Source organism: Maylandia zebra, linkage group LG13, assembly GCF_041146795.1.
Source record: "Maylandia zebra isolate NMK-2024a linkage group LG13, Mzebra_GT3a, whole genome shotgun sequence".
Classification (NCBI taxonomy): Eukaryota; Metazoa; Chordata; class Actinopteri; order Cichliformes; family Cichlidae; genus Maylandia; species Maylandia zebra.
In genome coordinates, this window is record NC_135179.1 from 24500644 (window position 1) to 24519121 (window position 18478).

General features: G+C 40.6%; 1 protein-coding gene across 2 annotated transcripts in view; it reads right to left on the bottom strand.

The window, feature by feature from the left end:
• Positions 1-16750, bottom strand: part of egln1a (egl-9 family hypoxia-inducible factor 1a) — a 35992-nt gene extending 19242 nt beyond the window's left edge. The window contains exon 1 of one of the 2 annotated variants that reach the window (XM_076891843.1): positions 15733-16750. In XM_076891843.1, coding sequence (XP_076747958.1) covers positions 15733-16419 — 687 coding nt within the window. In that variant the 5' untranslated portion in view covers positions 16420-16750. The remainder of the gene's footprint in view (positions 1-15732) is intronic. The other variant, XM_004559731.5, reaches the window with a different exon arrangement.
• Between the last annotated feature and the right edge of the window lie 1728 nt (positions 16751-18478).

Sequence of the window (18478 nt, forward strand, 5' to 3'; positions counted from 1 at the left end):
AAACGTTCTAATGCTTCATCAGATCCAGGAAAGCTTGACATCAGCACATGCTATATAACAAATGCAAGAGCGGTTTGTGATTATTCTTGTTACAAAAAAAACATGACATGCATAACAGCTAAACCTATATGGATTGCTGGTCTATACAAAAACAAAAATCCTAAGAGAATAAGATGTTTTAGCTAAAACATTTACAAAAATGCAAAATCCAGACAGCCTCGGCGTGTTAGAATCTGTATTAAAATAATAACAACTATATAAATAATAATAATAATAATAATAATAATAATAATAATAATAATAATAATAGTTGGGAAGGGAAAAAAAATCATATTTCCCACAATAAAAAACATGTCCTACTAAACTCAGGTAGCCCATAATTCCATTCCCTTTGTCTAACAGAGTTACTGCTGATATAGTGGGGACAGGAGTAAATGTTTTCAAATGAAAGCTATTTTTAACACACTTGTTTCCTCACTCTCTTCACCCCTAACCTCTATACCTATTTGAGCTTCCCTTCCTTTAGCCACTTATTCTTCCGCATTCCTCCGCGGCCCTCATTAGGAGGCTGACCTTACTCTTGGTGTTGTTTGTTTACATTCCATAGGCATGGCTTCTGAAGCCGATGGGCATTCACAGGCAGAGAGCGAGAGGAGGTCACAGAAGAAAGCTCAGAGGCTGTCGCTGAGGCCACAGGAAAGGAAGGCTTCATTTCACAGATGGATATTAAAAGAGCATGAAAATAATTGACATTACAAACACGCACAACCTGCAACTAGTACCAAACCATGCACTTCCTTGATTGAAAAAACCAAAACAAAAAACAGCAGTCAATTAAATAAATGGGTCTTTGATAATGGCCGAGAACATAACAAATAAAGCCTGGTACTCAAACACTGCTGCTGCAGCACATGCTTTCAAATGTTGCATAATAAAAGCTAATAATTGAAGGGTTACTTATCTGGTACTTTTCGACTGGAAACTAGCATTATGAATTTTTCCAGACTAGTGTGTGTGTGTGTGTGTGTGTGTGTGTGTGTGTGTGTGTGTATATATTAGGGGTGCAACAATATACAAAATTCACGGTTCGGTTCGATACTTTGGTGTCACAGTTCGACATTTTTTCGATACAAAAAAAAATGTTCATGCCTTTTTAATTTGTCATTTATTAAATTTTCATGGCACATTCCGCACCACATCTCTGTGCGTTCATCATTTGTTTGAAGCCAGCTCACCTCCTGCAACTACTTTTCCGAGAATACGTGCTTCTTTTGTGGTTTGGACTCCTTCTGACATTTGTTTGGAGGTGGAGGAACATCACAGTAATTGCTTAAAGGAGCTTGCTTCTTCGACATCTTTAAGAGTTCTAAACAAATGTCTGTCCTCCTCCTGAAAATCTTATGTACGCAAACAGGCGTTGCAACTTCTTATCTTGTGCCCGTTTTTTATTTTGACAGCGAATGCGCACCTGCGGACCACTTATGTGCAGCCCCGGATATACTGCTCGTCATACTGCAGCCACAGAAATTCGTTTGTCCATGAAACCATAAAGCTGCACTTTCTTTTTGCCTTATCGTCTGATTTGTCATAACTTTTCCGTTTTGTGGTAAGCTTTTCTTTGGCTGTCACTTCTTCACCCTGACCTGTCTTATTTGGCTCAGCAGAACTAAAATATTGTGGCGAGCTCAGACAAGGAGGAGACGAAGTGTCGTTTGGTCTTGCTTCCCGTGAGCTAGCCAGGGAGCACAGCCGTTTATTGACATCTGCAGAAGAACACTGCCGCTAGCTAACTGCTCAGCGCGGCAACAGCACAGCAACAACAACAACAACAACACACAGGGCGCCCTCTGACCCCGGAAGGACACACCGTCGCAGTGAGAGGGCGTCACCCGTCACTATGGCAACATAAACAAAACATAACTGTACAAACAGAACCCCGAACAGCCCTGACCCGCTACATAGCCCCCACCTAAGGGGTCAGTCGTCCCCGACGACCCCATTACCCCACACAAAGTCCTGCAAATGTCCAGGTGCCTTCTTTTGGCGCACCGGCCGGTCACGACCGGCGGGGGAAAAGTCACTCGGGTCAGAACATGGGGTGCCACCATCATCCCACTTCTGACACCAATGTGGCGAGCTCAGACAAGGAGGAGACGAAGTGTCGTTTGGTCTTGCTTCCCGTGAGCTAGCCAGGGAGCACAGCCGTTTATTGACATCTGAAGAAGAACACTGCCGCTAGCTAACTGCTCAGTGCAGCAACAGCACAGCAACAGCACAGCAACAACAACAACAACGACACACAGGGCGCCCTCTGACCCCGGAAGGACACACCGTCGCAGTGAGAGGGCGTCACCCGTCACTATGGCAACATAAACAAAACATAACTGTACAAACAGAACCCCGAACAGCCCTGACCCGCTACAATATGTATCCTGCTGCTTTTACACACACACACATAACGCTCAGCGATTCTCTGCACATGTTTGAGCTTGCTGCGGGAGATTTCACTTATCATGTTTGCATAGTAAGCTAACGATGTCAGAGGAATTGGTGCGCAAATTATCATCACTCACCAATCAGTGCTGTCGCTCTCTATACACAGTTCGCGCGATTGCAAAGTGAAAGCAAAAAACAAGCGCAAATTCAAACGCAATTTCAATATGTCACATATTGACAGTGGCTCACCGATGCCAATGACATAATTACCCAGCTACATTTCCGAAAGAATGCAAAAGCATTGACATATATTTTTCCTTCCTACGATAGGCCGACGGGCAGGGCAGAGATAGATTTTGGTAGCCCGACTGGAAAAAATCGCTAGCCCCAGGACGTAGAGCAGGCGATTTTGCGAGCCCTGTATCTGATTGAGGAATCACTCATCTTTGGAAAAGAGAGTTTATTACAGAGAAAGGGCTCTTTCCAAAATAAAAGCTATACTATACGCTTCTTCTGGGCTATATTCTCAGCAGCATATTAAACATATCAGGTCCCCATAAGGAGAATCATGTGCTAACGGCTGTCTAAATGACTCGGGTAAAGTTTGGTGCATGCGTGCTTGTTGTTTTTGTCTGCTTCCACTTGTCTTTGCACTAGGATGATGTCGGAGTAAATGTGCAGACATATTCGTTGTGTTCCCACTAGTGCTGTCAGCGTTAATCTCGTTGAAATGACGTTAAGGCCACAACACGGCAAATCTCCGTTAACGAGCTACCGGATCGCCCCGTGCAACACGTTAACGAGCTAACTGCGCTAACACACTAGCTCCCACCCATGTAATTGAGCATTGCATGGCACATCCAACATACTGTTTTACTTTAGTCCATGATGCGATTACCTTCAGGGTCATACATCACATCCAAACGCCAGATCTGAATGAGGGTAGGGGAGGTTCAATTTGCCATGTTGCAAGGAGAGCTTAACTTCTGTCTGGCTAGCTTGCCCTGCGCTCAGTGAATCTGCGTTTGACTACTCCGCCTAGGCTGCACTGTCGAGCGCAGATCCACTGAGCACTCAACACAGACAGCATCGTCAGAAGGAAAGTTGATAAAATAAATTAAAAATGTATTTTGTATTGTTCATACATATGCGTACCGAACTGAAAGCACTGTATCGAACGGTTCAATATCGATACGAGTATTGTTGCACCCCTAATAAATATAAAAAATTTTATATATATATATATATATATATATATATATATATATATATATATATATGTATGTATGTATGAGATTAACATTTCAGTGGGAAATGAGAGAATAAACCCAAGTTGTTTTTTGTAGCTCAAACATTAACTAAGCTATGGTACCTTAAACATTGTCGGGTAAAAGAAATGCTAATGCAAACATTTAAAGGGCTCCTATATAGAAAGAAGGAAATAACTAAGAAATTCAGCAGAATGGCATACATTTACCAGAACATGTCCTCAAACTAAAAACTGATTACAGCTTTAAACATAAAGGACAGTTGCTTAAAACAGACCTGTGAAACAAATGCATCTACACATGACATTAGGGAACTTTCACCCTGTGTCGACACATAACTCAGGATGTGAGCCTTGAACTGGGGTGGAGAAAAATGGAAAAGCTGCAAGGAGTCCGCTCACTTCACATAAGAGATGCTTATCCAAACATGAGTACAAACAGTTGGGATGGAGACCTTGTAGCACAGAGGAGTGTGGGAACCACGGCAGTTTGGGTTTTGGCCCAGGATAGCTCACTGCTTTATCTGTCCGAGAGTGGTGCTGCCTCAGAGGAAATCCTTGTTTAAAGTAATGGCCCAGTTTACTCTTTTCTTCTTTATGGCAGGCTGTGAACAATTGAGGGACGTATGCAGCAGCAACACTACCCTTTAACCTCCACATGTTGCGGTGGAAACACAAACGCACTCTCTGGTACTGTTACGCAAATATTCTGAGAGGAATTGTTTAAACTTGAAAGCGCTGTATATCTCAGCACACTCTCCCGCTGACGAACTAAAGATAAATGCATATGCTGGTCTCTGTGAGCTGCTTTAAGTTTCACCCGGAGTAAACTCAGGTCTGGGATCCAGTGACAGACCAAAACTGCCCTGCAGTCAGTCAGTCTGTGTCTATTCATTTTAGTGGAATTAACTGAGTTATAAAACCAACAGGGGGAAAAAAGGATAACTTTTCTTTATTACTATTCATTTTTGCTATAAAGCTCTCGCTTTTTCTTGTGTCATAAATCGAGCCCACCCTTTCCCTTTAAATCTCAAGCTCACTCACTGTTTAGTGCACCTCCAGCCACGAGGACTAAAAGAGAGCCTTCGGTCAACAAGATTTATCTAGAGAAAGTAAAACTGTCAGCTTCAGCGCCTTGTTGTTCACCCATGGTTGCTGTGAGTGTCTACTAAAGGGCCCAGTGTACCCACCATGTTGATCGCTTCGTGCACCGCTGTTAACGGCTTTTAAAGCCACGTCTATTTATGCTTGCCGTTAAGGCGCAGACAGCCGCTGCGGTCTTCTCCTCAACGAAAGGCGTTTCCACTCAGACAATACTATCACATCAGAGCTGATATAATAAAACATGTGCAATCAGTGACCCTCTAATCTTCTGTATCAAAATATCCTTAAAATGGTGATAAAAAACTGACATGATTGAACACTTGAGTCTTCAACCCAGCTGTGGCAGCAAAACGCGACAGGTTACAAAAACCGAGAGGTGCACGACCGGCTTATTAAGGAAATCCCCCAGAAAAAAGATTTAATCTCAATAACTTGATGTTTAAGTTAATAATTCTATTAAATAATCACAATTGCAATATTGACTAAAATCATTATGATTTTTCACAGAGTTCAAGAGCCTTGACTCATATTCAATGAAAACCAACTAGGGCTGTGCGATATGACCAAAATCTCATATCCCGATATTAAGACATCTATCGTCCGATAACGATATAAATCCCAAAAATGTAACATTTTCTGTAAATTCTGTGAATCTTAGGCAGCTCGACTTGTTTCCAGCTGGGCATCGTGTAGCTGGAGTCGAGTGTTTTAACCACTGCCTGAAATGATACATTTTTAGACATAAGTTGTAACGCCCGCCGTTTTCTTTGTGTTTATTACACGGCGTGCTGCAGGGAAAAGCCTGTTCTAACGTTTGAGTCTAAGGTTTATTTTTTAGCACACGACGGCTCTTTTTTGCTTCTCATCCGTAAACACTCTGCATCTTTCACGTGATTCAGTTTATTTTGAAAAGTCTCAACAGGATCTTGAGCTTTATTGTGAAAGGTTTATGTGGAACAAGCGGACACGCGGTGGTTTTACCGTCGTTGTTGCTAACGACAACGCATAAAAACAAACGCTTGTCTGTCTGTAGTGTGGTTATATAAAATATAAGAGAAAGAGAGAACTTTAACTAATTAACATAGCCACTACAGTGACCATCAAAACAATGAAAAAATATTGCCGTAAACAATCTATTTTGCGACACCACGAAACAAACGATTGCGTAAAATGAAACGATAGACGTTTTTATATCGTCATCCGATATATATCGTTATATCGAACAGCCCAAAAACCAACAGAGCTGATATTTGTATCTGACCTCTGATGGCTCCATCCACTCCATCAACTGTGTGAGAGCCATGTGAACTCATTCTGAAACTGGGTGATGCAGCATGTTGATATGTTACAGTTGAACATGTCAAGATATGAGTTAAGAAATTGGCTTTCTAAGTAAAAGACAAAGTGAAATCTACATCTATATTAAACATGACTTAAATAACAGCCGAAGCCTTCATTTACTGTTGCAAAGAGGCAATTATAATTATTAAAGTATCTAATTTGCAAAAATATGTTCATCAGTGGATGGATGTTCATGTTTGATATGGCACTGAAATTATGCCAGATGCCCTTCCTGAACGCAACCATCCTGTTTATCCGGGCTTGGAATACATTAGCTTGTGATCCCCTGAGACTGTCTTTCTCTATTTAAAAGAAAAAAATTCTAATTATGCTTTAATTTGTTTTTTTAAAACCACCATTACTATCACCCTCCACCCACCATAAATCCTTCCTGTCTTCAAGCCCACGGTTGCAAGTAGTAAAAAACAAAGAGCTCTTTCTCAGGGCTCCACCTGGATCGTGGCCAGGTGTTGCTCTTAGACAGCTGTGATAGGAAACAGAAGGATGGATGTGCGCTTTAAGCTTTAATAAAATGTATATTTTAACAGCTTCATTTTAACCGATGAGCACTTATTCAAGAAAACGACACTGTAACAAATGCTGGATTAAATTAGATGCATTCATCCCTCTCTCTGGTATGTCACACTGATTTAGAAATCACTCTACACGGCTTAGACCACATTATGGTTTTAAATAAAAGAATGGTATCATGAGCATTTGAAGAAATCCACAGATGAATTACAGGCTTTGAGAGGGGATACGTGACCATGATGGCCTGTATTTATATTGCGCTTTACTAGTCCCTAAGGACCCCAAAGTGATGGGTGAGCCTGAGCGCTGAATACTTCCTAGACTATTTCTGGTCAACAGTGAGATGGTTAAACAATAAGCAGGATAAAACCAGGCATGAAATGTGCTGCACTTAAGTCAAGCTGGTACTGTAGGCGGACGGAATGAGCAGCTCGTGGAGCCTTTAGCATAACGTATAGCTGTCCCCAGCGCTCAGAGGACCACTGTCACATGACTTCCTCTTGTCTACTCGCTCTGTAGAGCTTTAAGATTTAGGTCAACGGTCAACTTCCTTCTGAAAGCACATGTCCACACGTTGCTCTGTGACAGAACAAATGACAAAAGCAAATAACTGCCAACAACGTCAAAACACTGTTATCAAACTCTGTTGATAAGGAAGGGGTCTGTCCAGTTCTGTCCTGTTTAAGTTGAACTGCTTTGAAATGAATGAATTGACAAGATGATTTCATAGCATGAGGAAAAGATTTTGAAAAAAACAACGGAAAATCGCAATACCGCATACCGTATTACATGCTCACAGTCTACGTCAGTAACAGCTTTTCAATTAAACTTCCTTAAAGTCGTCCTTTTCTTGACAATTTACAAATGTATTCTTGATGAATCAATTAGTGCCCAAAGACATTATAAAAAGCAAGAACAACATCTTTAAATGTTTATCTTTAATCTAACAGTCTATTACCAGACTTCAATGCATTTACAGACAACTAAGACTAACAAAACCTGCAAATGCACACATTTAAATTATATCAATGGGATGTCTCTGGTTTGTATTCCTTGCTGAAACAACTTTTAAAATTATCGCATACGGAAGCACTAAAAGAAAGAAAGCCCAGAAAACTGTTTGTTTGTTGTTGTCTCTAGGTCTTGCCTACACTTATGTTACAGGGGGATGTTTTTTTCCCACAGCTGACCCGTTGTTTTTCACAATAAAGAGTCATGTTTGAGACAGTAATGCAGCTGGAATCCATATCCGGTTGTTCAGTGATGACGCGACGAATCCTACTTCCGGGTCTAAAGTAGTCTGCGTTTAATATGGCTTTTGTGTTGTTAACATGTTTAATGTTATGTATTTTCTTCTATTTGATCTCAAAAAGCTCCTAAAACAGTCAGTGATCACTGTTGACCTCCCTCGGCTTTTATTACCGCTAATCATTTATTTAAGCTCAGTTTTTAAAACCTTAGGATGTAACTACAGCCCAGCCCATGCAGCAGTATATGAATGACTAACTTCGTATTGTGGATGGATTATCTCAGTTGTTCTCCTGGCTGAAGTTTGGTCCTTTTACAGCATCCTGCCATGCGATTACATTTGTTCCTGACCACCGAAAACACTCACGTTAACTTTTATCGAGTGGAAAAAAAAGTTAGCTTGTTTATATTATGCTAACATAGCTGTGTCGCTAGCGGTCACGTAGCACATCATTATATAGCAGGTAGCTCAACTTCAGTAACCCTACAAACGTCACTGCTGTTTAGTTTTCTGTCTTCATTTATGCTGGAAGTGATAACAGAGCTGTACGTTTGAATTTGTTTCCAAAACCCCGCAGTCAGGACATGCTATATTGTATTTAGATAGAAGCTAGCGAGCTAACTCCCTGCTAACTTCTAACTCCGTTAAATGTCATAAATTCCGTTTTCATGGATGCCTGGATGTTAAACTCAATTGTTACACCTGGTAGAGCAGATTGCTGATCATTTTATTAAAGATGAAAGACTTTAGACAGTTTTTCAACTCTCAGTAATGCCATAGTGATCGTTTGATATATGGACCTGCAGCGGAGTTTAGACCCAGACACGGCTAGTGACGTCAGACTGAACAACCGGATATGTGCAGCCTTGCAGCGCCCTATGATATGAAAAAAAGGACCAAAAAAACAAACAAACCAGGAGCAACATCTCCCTTGTGTGTATTGGGCTGCATTATATTTGAAAACTTAAGCTGCTGTGGGACCTCATTACAGTATGTACAGTGTTTAAATTCAGTACTGAGTCATATTTCAGCATGCTTAACACGGCTATCATGTTTCATGTGATCGGCATAACTTTAATAATGTCAACTTTGAAAAGTAGCAGTAAGGGTGTTTATAATGGAGCCTTAGCTTAGCTGGCTATTCTTTTATCATGTAAGACAGACTAACAGTAGCGTGAAATAAGTCAGTAACAGGACAATTATGTTGCTGCTACAAGCTTCTTTAGGTTTCCGGATAATGTTTAAATGGTATCAGAGAGCATCCAACATGCTGGATCTGCAAAGAAACAAACATGTCCCGCTGCCTGCAACTTCCCACAGTGTTATCAAGTGAACGGGGGAAATGGAAACAATGCCATTTAATAACTATTTGGGCAAAATCTTTTTCCTCTGTCTCTCCCAATGCGAATTGTGCTTACATTGTGTCATATCCCTTTGAGCCATTGATACTTGCAGCATTTCCATTTGTGCAAGTCATGCTGATATTTGCTGGTCACAGTCCAGCCGTGTGTTTGCCAAGGCAACTAGGGCAGTAGGCGAGGAAGTCAAGTTCTCAGTAGAGTGTGAGTGAGTGGCCAGCTGCATGGATCAACAGCACAACCTGAAATAATGTGCTTTCTCCAAAACATTTAGGCCTACTAAGAAACAGCCAAGGGTGAGAGAGGAGGGGGGACCGACTGGACAGGAGAAGCAACCTAAAAATAACAGCATACGGCAACTAGAGCTGTGCCAGCACATAAAAACAAGTACCTGGAGCGAGTAAAGGCCACAGACTTCAATCGAATGTGGGCTGTTTCACCACTAGATCCTTTAAATGTCAAGGGCTGTTATAACAGAACATGATGTAACAAATGTAGATCAGGGACAACTCTTAGTGTATCATTTTTAAGCGCTAATTCCAGTTCTGGTATAGTCTGTTATTTCCCTCTAAAAAGATGTGACAAATATATCTCAAGGTCAAAGACCAAAGAAGTCCTCAAAACTGCTTAAAGCTTGTCAGAAGGTTGGAGCTTTGTTTTTATATGCAAAAGAGTAAAAAGATAAAAATAAGTTTACAGATCAGGATATCAAATAATGAAATTATTGTAAAACTCAAAGAGCTATGAAAGGCTGTTTTCTGACATTTAATTGTTAAATTTTATTTATTTGCCATGTAGGAGTCAAACTTATCTCAAAATTTAAACTTAGTAACTCAAACTTTTTAGATGAAAAACTGAAATTTCAAGTTACTAAGATGAAATGTATAAATATAATCTGAATTTTAAACTTTTTTATTTTTCTGTTTTAAATGTTTAACTGGATGGAAAAATTATTTAATTTAAGTGGCATAAAGAAAAAGACCATTAGATCCAATTAGAGCAGGGCAATATGGCCAAAAATATTTATCACGATATATATTTGAAAATTTGCGAAAACGATATAACAGACGATATAGTTAATGCAAGACAAAATACAACTCCACAACTTTACTACCGCAACAAAACCCATCCATTTATTTTCACTTAAACAAGCAGCTGTTTTTTATGTGCATTAAAGCTATATAAAAATTTAACAGTGCAAATGCAAATTCCCTGCTGACAGTTTAACCGAAAGGCATTTCCAGTAGAAATGGAATATAATATCCACTAAAGTTAAAAAGAGGTGCTTTGCAACATTAAACTGCAGTGTGCCAAATAAAAACGTCAAATACGTATTTTTCGGACCATAAGGTGCACGGGATTATAAGGCACATTAAGCGAAACAAAGCAGTCAGATAAATCAAACTTTATTCAACTCATTCTTCTTGCTTCCTCCACTTCTGTATCATTCATTCATTAATGCTGTATTCTATCACAGCTGCTCTATTCCCATGTTGTTGCAGTATATTAATGACTAACCTCCTATTGTGGATGGATTATCTCAGTTGTTCTCCTGACTGAAGTTTGGTCCGTTTACAGCATCCTGCCATGAGATTGCATTTGTCTCCAACCATCAGGAACCTTCATGTTACCTTTTATCGAGTGGAAAAAAGTTAGCGTTCATCCTCCAGCTTCACTGTTTATGTTATGCTAACATAGCTGTGTCGCTAGCGATCACATCATTATATACCAGCTAGCCCAACTTCAGTAACCCTACAAACGTCACTGCTGTTTGGTTTTCTGTCTTCATTTATGTTGGAGGTGATAGCAGAGCTGTACGTTTTAATTTGCTCAGAAATCTCTCAGTCAGAACATGCTATATCATGCTTAGGTAACTAGCGAGCTAACCTCCGCTAACTTCTAACTCCGTTAAATGCAATAAATTCTGTTTTCATGGATGGCTGGATGTTAAACTTAATTGTTACACCTGGTAAAGCATCAATGCTGTTCGTTTTATTAAAGATGAAAGAATTTAGACAGTTTTTAACTCTCAGTGTTGACTTTGGGACCTGTAGCGGACGGAGTTTTGGACCCAGATCACTCCCAGATTTACGAGCACCTTAGTCCGACAAATACGGCCCGCTTGCATGTTCTACAAAAAAAGTGCTTTGGTGGGTATCTGACGGACAAACACCAAACCAGTTCCACATCACTGAAGTGGCACCATTTTTACAAACCAATTCTGGTTCATCCGTTTCACTCAACGATCCGCTTTCCCCCTTCTCATTCTCCGTTGCCGCCATGCTTTTTTGGCCATGTGCGTATGAAAACAAAGGAACTGCGCATGCGCGTTTTACCCATATTCTATCGCAATTGACTTTGTGCACGCTAGCATATGCTACTTCCGGTGCGGAAACTCCTGTGGGGAGCTTTGTTTCCGGTGTCCTATTCACGCCCTGTTTACGGTCCAAAACAAGTTTAGCAAATGAATGAATCAAGCGGCGATTTACATTTCTATAGATGTCTTGGGCATTTACCCAATATATCTGTAAATGCTTCTATCCCCAAGCCATCCGTGCCCTAAACACACACACACCCGCCCTCTCACATCATCTATAATTGACTGAGACAGGACTCTTCCAGACACTAAACCAAGGAACAATGTACATTTCAATTCCTTTAATTTTAAATATGTTTATATTGTCTATCCTGTAAAATAGTCAGATATCTATTCATATTAATGTACAGAATTCACCTGCTTGCTGCTACTACTGCACATTCACCCAGTGTATGTATATATATAACACCCCCCCCCCCCAATTTTTGCACATGTCGAGGAGCATGTCAGGCTACATTTCACTGTGTGTTATACTTGTATAACTATGCATGTGACAAATAATAAAGAACCTTGAACCTTGAAATGATGTTCATCGACTTGTCGATATTTTCCCCCCGCGCCTCAGGGCAAAAGAGAAAAGGGATTTAAATGTTATATTTCTCAGCTGTCCCTCGTTTATCGCGGGTGTTATGTTCTAAAAATAACTAGCGATAGGTGAAATCAAGTAGCCAATTTTATTTTTTGACGGTGCAAAACGTTTTGTGGACATCGTGGACATACAGTACTGCACTTCAGAGTCACACTGCTAGCGATCGATGCAGCGATTCTGTACTGTACAGGAGAGACGTCACGGAGGAGATCGTCTGCAGCGATCAGGACGCAGGACACAATGTGACGTAAAAAAAAAACAACAACATGCAAACTTGCACTAAAAAAATCTGCGAAACAGCGAGGTGAAAGGTGAACCGCGTTATTAGCGAGGGACCACAGTAATTTTGAAGGTAAGTCACAACATACCCTTCGTAAATACTAATGTATAGAAACCCTTACCAGCAATCATTCATTTTTTGTGTGGCTTTTTTCACGGTTTGTTGACATGCTGTGTAGGTGTGTACTTGACTAGCTGATATCGACATAAAGGGGAAACATCTGGTTGGACTGTTCTTCACCTGTAGTTTGAATGCTGAACATTTGCCTGTTTAAATCATAAGACCAGTCACTATACAGAGATGTGCTTCTGAATGTGGACGATGTGTCTTCTGCTGCAGTAATGCAGTTCTGCTTGTGTTGAGTGATGTAAACAACTGATCGATCTAAACTCTTTAAATGTCAAAGTTGATCATTAGATTTTTTATGACACAACAGTGGTGAGTGTTCCCACCTTCTGCTCTTTGTAACTTAACGCGATCTTTCCATTTTCGAGTTTTGGACATGATTTTGGAGGATATCTTCGCAGTAGCGATTGACCGCAAAGTAAAGCTACCGGAAATGTACAACCCCACATCCGGTCTCAAACCAGGAAGTTAGCATTTTCTCGTGCACAGGGTCTATTTTATTTTCTTATCGTTGCCTTACATTGTACCAGTATTACCGTAAACGGTGTAATATGGCTCAACCATAGATGCAATAACTGTTAATAAAACCTTAAATCTTTTCTAACCATTTTTCCCCCCCAATGTACCAGATTTTAATAACACTTCTGTAAGAAATCTGACCTTTTTAAAGGCCATAATGTTTACTTATTATTAAACTATTCTAAAAATGTGCTGATTCCAATATATGGTGTTTGTTAACTCTGCAGTTAAATCATGTTTAATCTACACACGATTTGGACAAAGCAATACAAAAAAAAAAAAAAAAACCCTACATTTTCCCAAATGACCAGAAAGTTTATGTTATATCATATTTATATTTTAGTAAAAAAATACCTACTGGTTTAGTGCGCAATGCTTTGAACCAGTTTCAAAGTGTTAGTGATTTATCTGGAGAAAGTAAAGCTGTGAGCTTAAGCTCTTCGTTATTCACTTCACGGCTGCTGCGCAGGTCTCCAAAAGTGTACGAGCCCACTGCCGCACAGCCTCCACCAGCAGCAGCAAGCTTCCTGTGGTGTAGGTAGAAAACCCTAACCCTTGCGAAAAAGACTTTGTGGTCAAAAATACCTGTCAGTTTAGCCATAAACCTAGGTCACATATCCCACTCACCTCTTATTCACTGATTTATTTTTTCTTTTCATTTTGAATTCAATTTAAAAACTAAAGAAATCGCTCTGAAAAACTGATTTAATCTCAAACAGCTTGATGTTAGGTTAATAAATAATTATATTAAACAATTATAATATTAACTAAAATCATTAAAAAAAAATTGTTTCACAGTCCAGCAGCTTTTATTTATTCTCAGCCAACAGAGCAGATATTTGTGATGGCTCCATCAACTGTGTGAGAGGTGTGTGACTACAAAGTTGATTTATTTCTCTAATATTATAATAAAAGGCCCGTTGCTTTAGTGTGTTTAGGTTCTAGCCAGATTCAAAGTGATGTTGCTAAACTTCTAGTTAATAGTGACTATAGCCTTCAAAGAATTTCACTCAGGAGAGGAGGAGGAAGAGGAGAAAGCCTGAAAGCACCTCATCCTCTCCTGAGGCAGTCTCATGCTATAAGGCCATGGTGACCAGATCTGTCAAGAGTCGCAGGTCACACGCAACCATCGTTATCCACTAGACAGCACTAACAGTTAGGAAAAAACAAACCAGGAGCCGGGAGAGCTTCTGAACTCTAGCTGCTCAGCCTGAAAAAACGAGGACATCCGACAATTAAAAACAAGTTCTTAGAAAACACATTTTAGTGAAACAGAAGCTACCCACAGCTTCCTTTCGCCCCTGTAACACGCAGGTTTTCTTCTCAGTATAGGAATGCTGCCTAACCAAATATGTTGTGTGACGCTGAACTTATCACCACAACCTGTCACCACTAAAGCTGCCACATGGTTGCAGCTTCTTCACATCACTCACATTTTACCAAAAATAAAAGCTAAAGTACAAACATATGAATACAATATATACATTCTGATAAGCTGGACTGCCTCCATTGTTTGTGCATGTGGCAGCATGTGTTAACGGTGTTAGTCGTGTCACTGGTCAGAATGACCGTCCTGAAACTAATGCAGTCTGTTAGAACATATAGCTCTGCTATTCACTGCTTACTAAGGTGCTTTCAGCGAAATCTGATCTTTAATTTGGAAACTCTGCTTTCTATATCTGATGCTTTCCCCATCACGTTTATTTTAAATAGAGCACCAAACATAATTACACACCTACGAAACACATCTAAAAACCAATAGTCATTCAAAATATGAACAATACACACTTAATGGAGGGAGTGCAGCCTGTAGAGGTGAGGACTGGACTTGAGCAGTAATCTATGGATAATATGGATTTAGGAATATATTCTGTAGGCATCAGAAAGCTAAACTATTTACACATCTGAACTAGGATCAATATACTTTTATTTATTTTTTTTTATCATTTTAGGCTAGAATAAACAGTCCAGCATGACATATGCTTGCAGCTGCTTGCTAGAACAATGTGCCTCGTGCTTTGCTTCCATTAGATTTCAGCTGGATTTCATTTGATTCAAAGATGCTGCAGACACGTGCTCTATCCAAATTTAATCTTTCTTATTGGTTGAGGTATTGCGTTTATTTAGAGCAATGATTTGAGGGTGTCTTTCTATTGCCATGGCGACCGAACACGTGCGCTGTCTGTGCACACTCTTCGTGCGTCCAAAACAAAACCATTAACATGTGAGCAGCACCAGCAATCACCTTTCTGACTCAAAGCAAAGCCAGAAGAGGACTCACCGGCCTCTTACCCGCAAAGTCGAATCTAATTAGCAAACAAGGTTGATCTGTTACACCTAATAGCGCTTTAACGACAAAAGTGGGAGAAAAAAAGCTTCTGCAGAATGATGCACCCCTGTTAAAAACCTGCGGTACTTTTGATTTCATCCCCACGCAGAGTATTGCTGCTTCCCTGACCTTGTAGTGTGTGTGGCAGGTGTCGCACCAGCAAGCCTCTGGCTCCTGGAGGATGAATGCAGTAGATGCGCAGTATGCGCGTGTGCTTCGTACTTACCTTTGTTCTTCCATTTATCGCATAGTTTCCCAGTTTGCCATTACAATGTCTGATCAGGTCGTCCATGCGATTCATTAGAAATTGGATCTTCTCGCAGCGGGGCTCCTTGCCATCGATCCACGTGATTTTATCCCCTCGGATGTCTTTAGTGGAGTCGCTCTTTTGACTCACCAGTTGACCGTCTGTGAACTTGCCAGTTTCGTACAGGGCCTTGACATTTTCAAGAATGCCCAGCCCGATCTCTGCTCCTACAAAGCCGTCCACCACACAGATGCCGTGCTTATTCATGCACGGCACTATGCACTCCATGGCAAGTTTCTGCGGGGATAAGCTGCTCTGTCCGTTAGGTGTGGCGGTGCTGTCGGACATATCATGTCCAGCTCTCACCTCAATTCTCAGTGCTTTTGTGTTTGCAATGTCTGCTTGCTCGGAGCTTTGCTCTTCTCGACATTTCTCAGGCGCCTCGTCGTCCCCGGGCGGCGGTGCCTGCTCGGGCTTCTGTGCGGGCGGCTGCGGCTTGTCCGCCTCTTTACAAATGAGCTTGTGTTTCTTCCAGTCCTGCTTCTGGTGCTCCTTGCTGCAGTAGAAGGAGCTGCGGCATCTACCGCACTTAAGAAGGTTATCAAACCTCCCGCAAAGTTCACAGTACTGTCGGTCTCGGTCCAGCTCGCTCTGCGGCTTCTCCATGTTTTGAGGATACAGGAGGCGTACTGCTCCTTTAATACCGATCCTTCACGCGCTCTGCTAATCGACAACTTTGGAAACGACCCGCCGCCGACGCCACGCTGATACCCAGAGGAATCAAACATTCAAAACCCTGCCATTTTATCGCACTCATGTCCTTTTCTTCCTCGTGTGTCAGCGGAATAACACGACAACGTGCGCCCATGGACCAGCTTTTAGGGGTGGGTCGAGGTCTTTGGGAGGCATTTTTGCAAGCTAGCTCTCCTTCCCGGGGTAATGGATGTCGCCGCTCAGAGTGTGCTCAGCCAGCCCAGCTCGAGGACCGGCCCGCTCTGACGTCAGCACAAAGGCACCGCCTCTCTCGTGCTGCTTTCAGGTGCGGTCGGACAGACAGTTGGCGGTGAAAAAAGGCGTGTTTGCGACACGTGAAAGTTCATGTTCAAGTCTTGTCGGGGGTGGGCATGCGCCTCTGGTCAGTCGGTAAAAAGTGATGTACATATGTTACCCTAACTGTTTCAATTATGCAATATATTCATGTTCTCTAACAGTGCAGAAAATTAGCTCCACCAACCATGCAGTAATAAGTATGAACAAAATGTGCAACAGACTGAAAGGGCATAAATGCATGATTATACTTCTATACTTTGAGTACCCAATCCAGTATAATAGGTTATAAATCCAATGTTGCTTTCTTTCTGACTTTCACCATTACTGTAACACTGCAATACTGTGTAATGGCAAATTAAAGGTAGCTCTGTCATTTAAATTTGACACAAACCGCTTACAGATTTGTGGAAAGGACAAGCAAAAGAGATATAGCCATATGGCAAGTGTTGCTTCAAGCATCGCTGACTCGTTTTGTGCGCATTTCCTATCGAAGCAATAGTATCATATAGCCTAAATTATAAAGTAAGAAACCAGATATTCTGATGAGTATTTGTCTACCTGCGTGTGGTTGTGCTGTTGTAATTATTCTATATTAAGCAAAAGAAACATCTAAAAACCTGTGTCGTGCCGAAAAGTGATTTCTGGTATTTGTCCCCCCAAAATAATACAAATAAAAACATAATTGGAGGTATTTACATCTGCTAAACATACCACTTATGAATGATAGCAAATCGTTTTGAGCCCTGTCACCTTGTGATGCTAGTGAAACAGAAGCTACCCACTTGCAAGTCAAATGTGTCGTTAAAATTAAAATGTCAAGAACTAACATCACACTTCTATAAAGATATTTTAATTGGCCAAAAGGGACTGGATTATAATCATGATGTTGATGCAATAAGACGGAGTCATAAAGATTTTTTGCAGAACAAGTCGTTTCTTTGTTTTATATATAACCCCTTCGTGGCTCCTGTTGACTATAGTCTATTTATGAGAAAAAAGACATAATAAAAACAGAAGAATCGGAAACCAGTTTTTGGCACAAATCAGTTTGTAGGAGCTTGAAGGGAGCACCTGAAGGCATCTCCAGTCAGCAGCACTGTGTTGTGCTCTCATTCCTGGCTCGCATAGGTGAAATTCCTTTCGCACAAACAAAAAGTTAAAGAGCTTGCTGCTGTTATGATAGACAGATAAGTTGGGTGGCGTGCAGTTTATGAAACTTAGGATTATGACAGACCGGTGACTTAAATCATTTACTGGAAGCCATATTGGATAACATTTTAAATTTTATTGAGCATGGAGGTACTCATATAAATATTTTATGACAAACACCTGTCATTCATTCATCACAACGGTAAGTTAAATTGTTTTGTTTTTTCATCTGGGTCCTGGTCTTGTTTTATCCACAAATATAATATACACAAAACAATCATCCAGAATGACACACCAAAGAGATGTAAGATGCTGGTAAAGGGACCAAATGTCAATACAAAGATGTAAAATTACTAAAATGAGACACAAAGTACACTTAAAGAGATACAAAGTTAAAACAATGACACATAGAAAATACCCCAATTGTCACTCAAAATTAGATAGTAAATCCAAACGTGATGATATGTACATTTATTCCAAGAGAGTGGTTGTAAAAAGATGAAAGGTGTTACTACAAAAAGGGGAA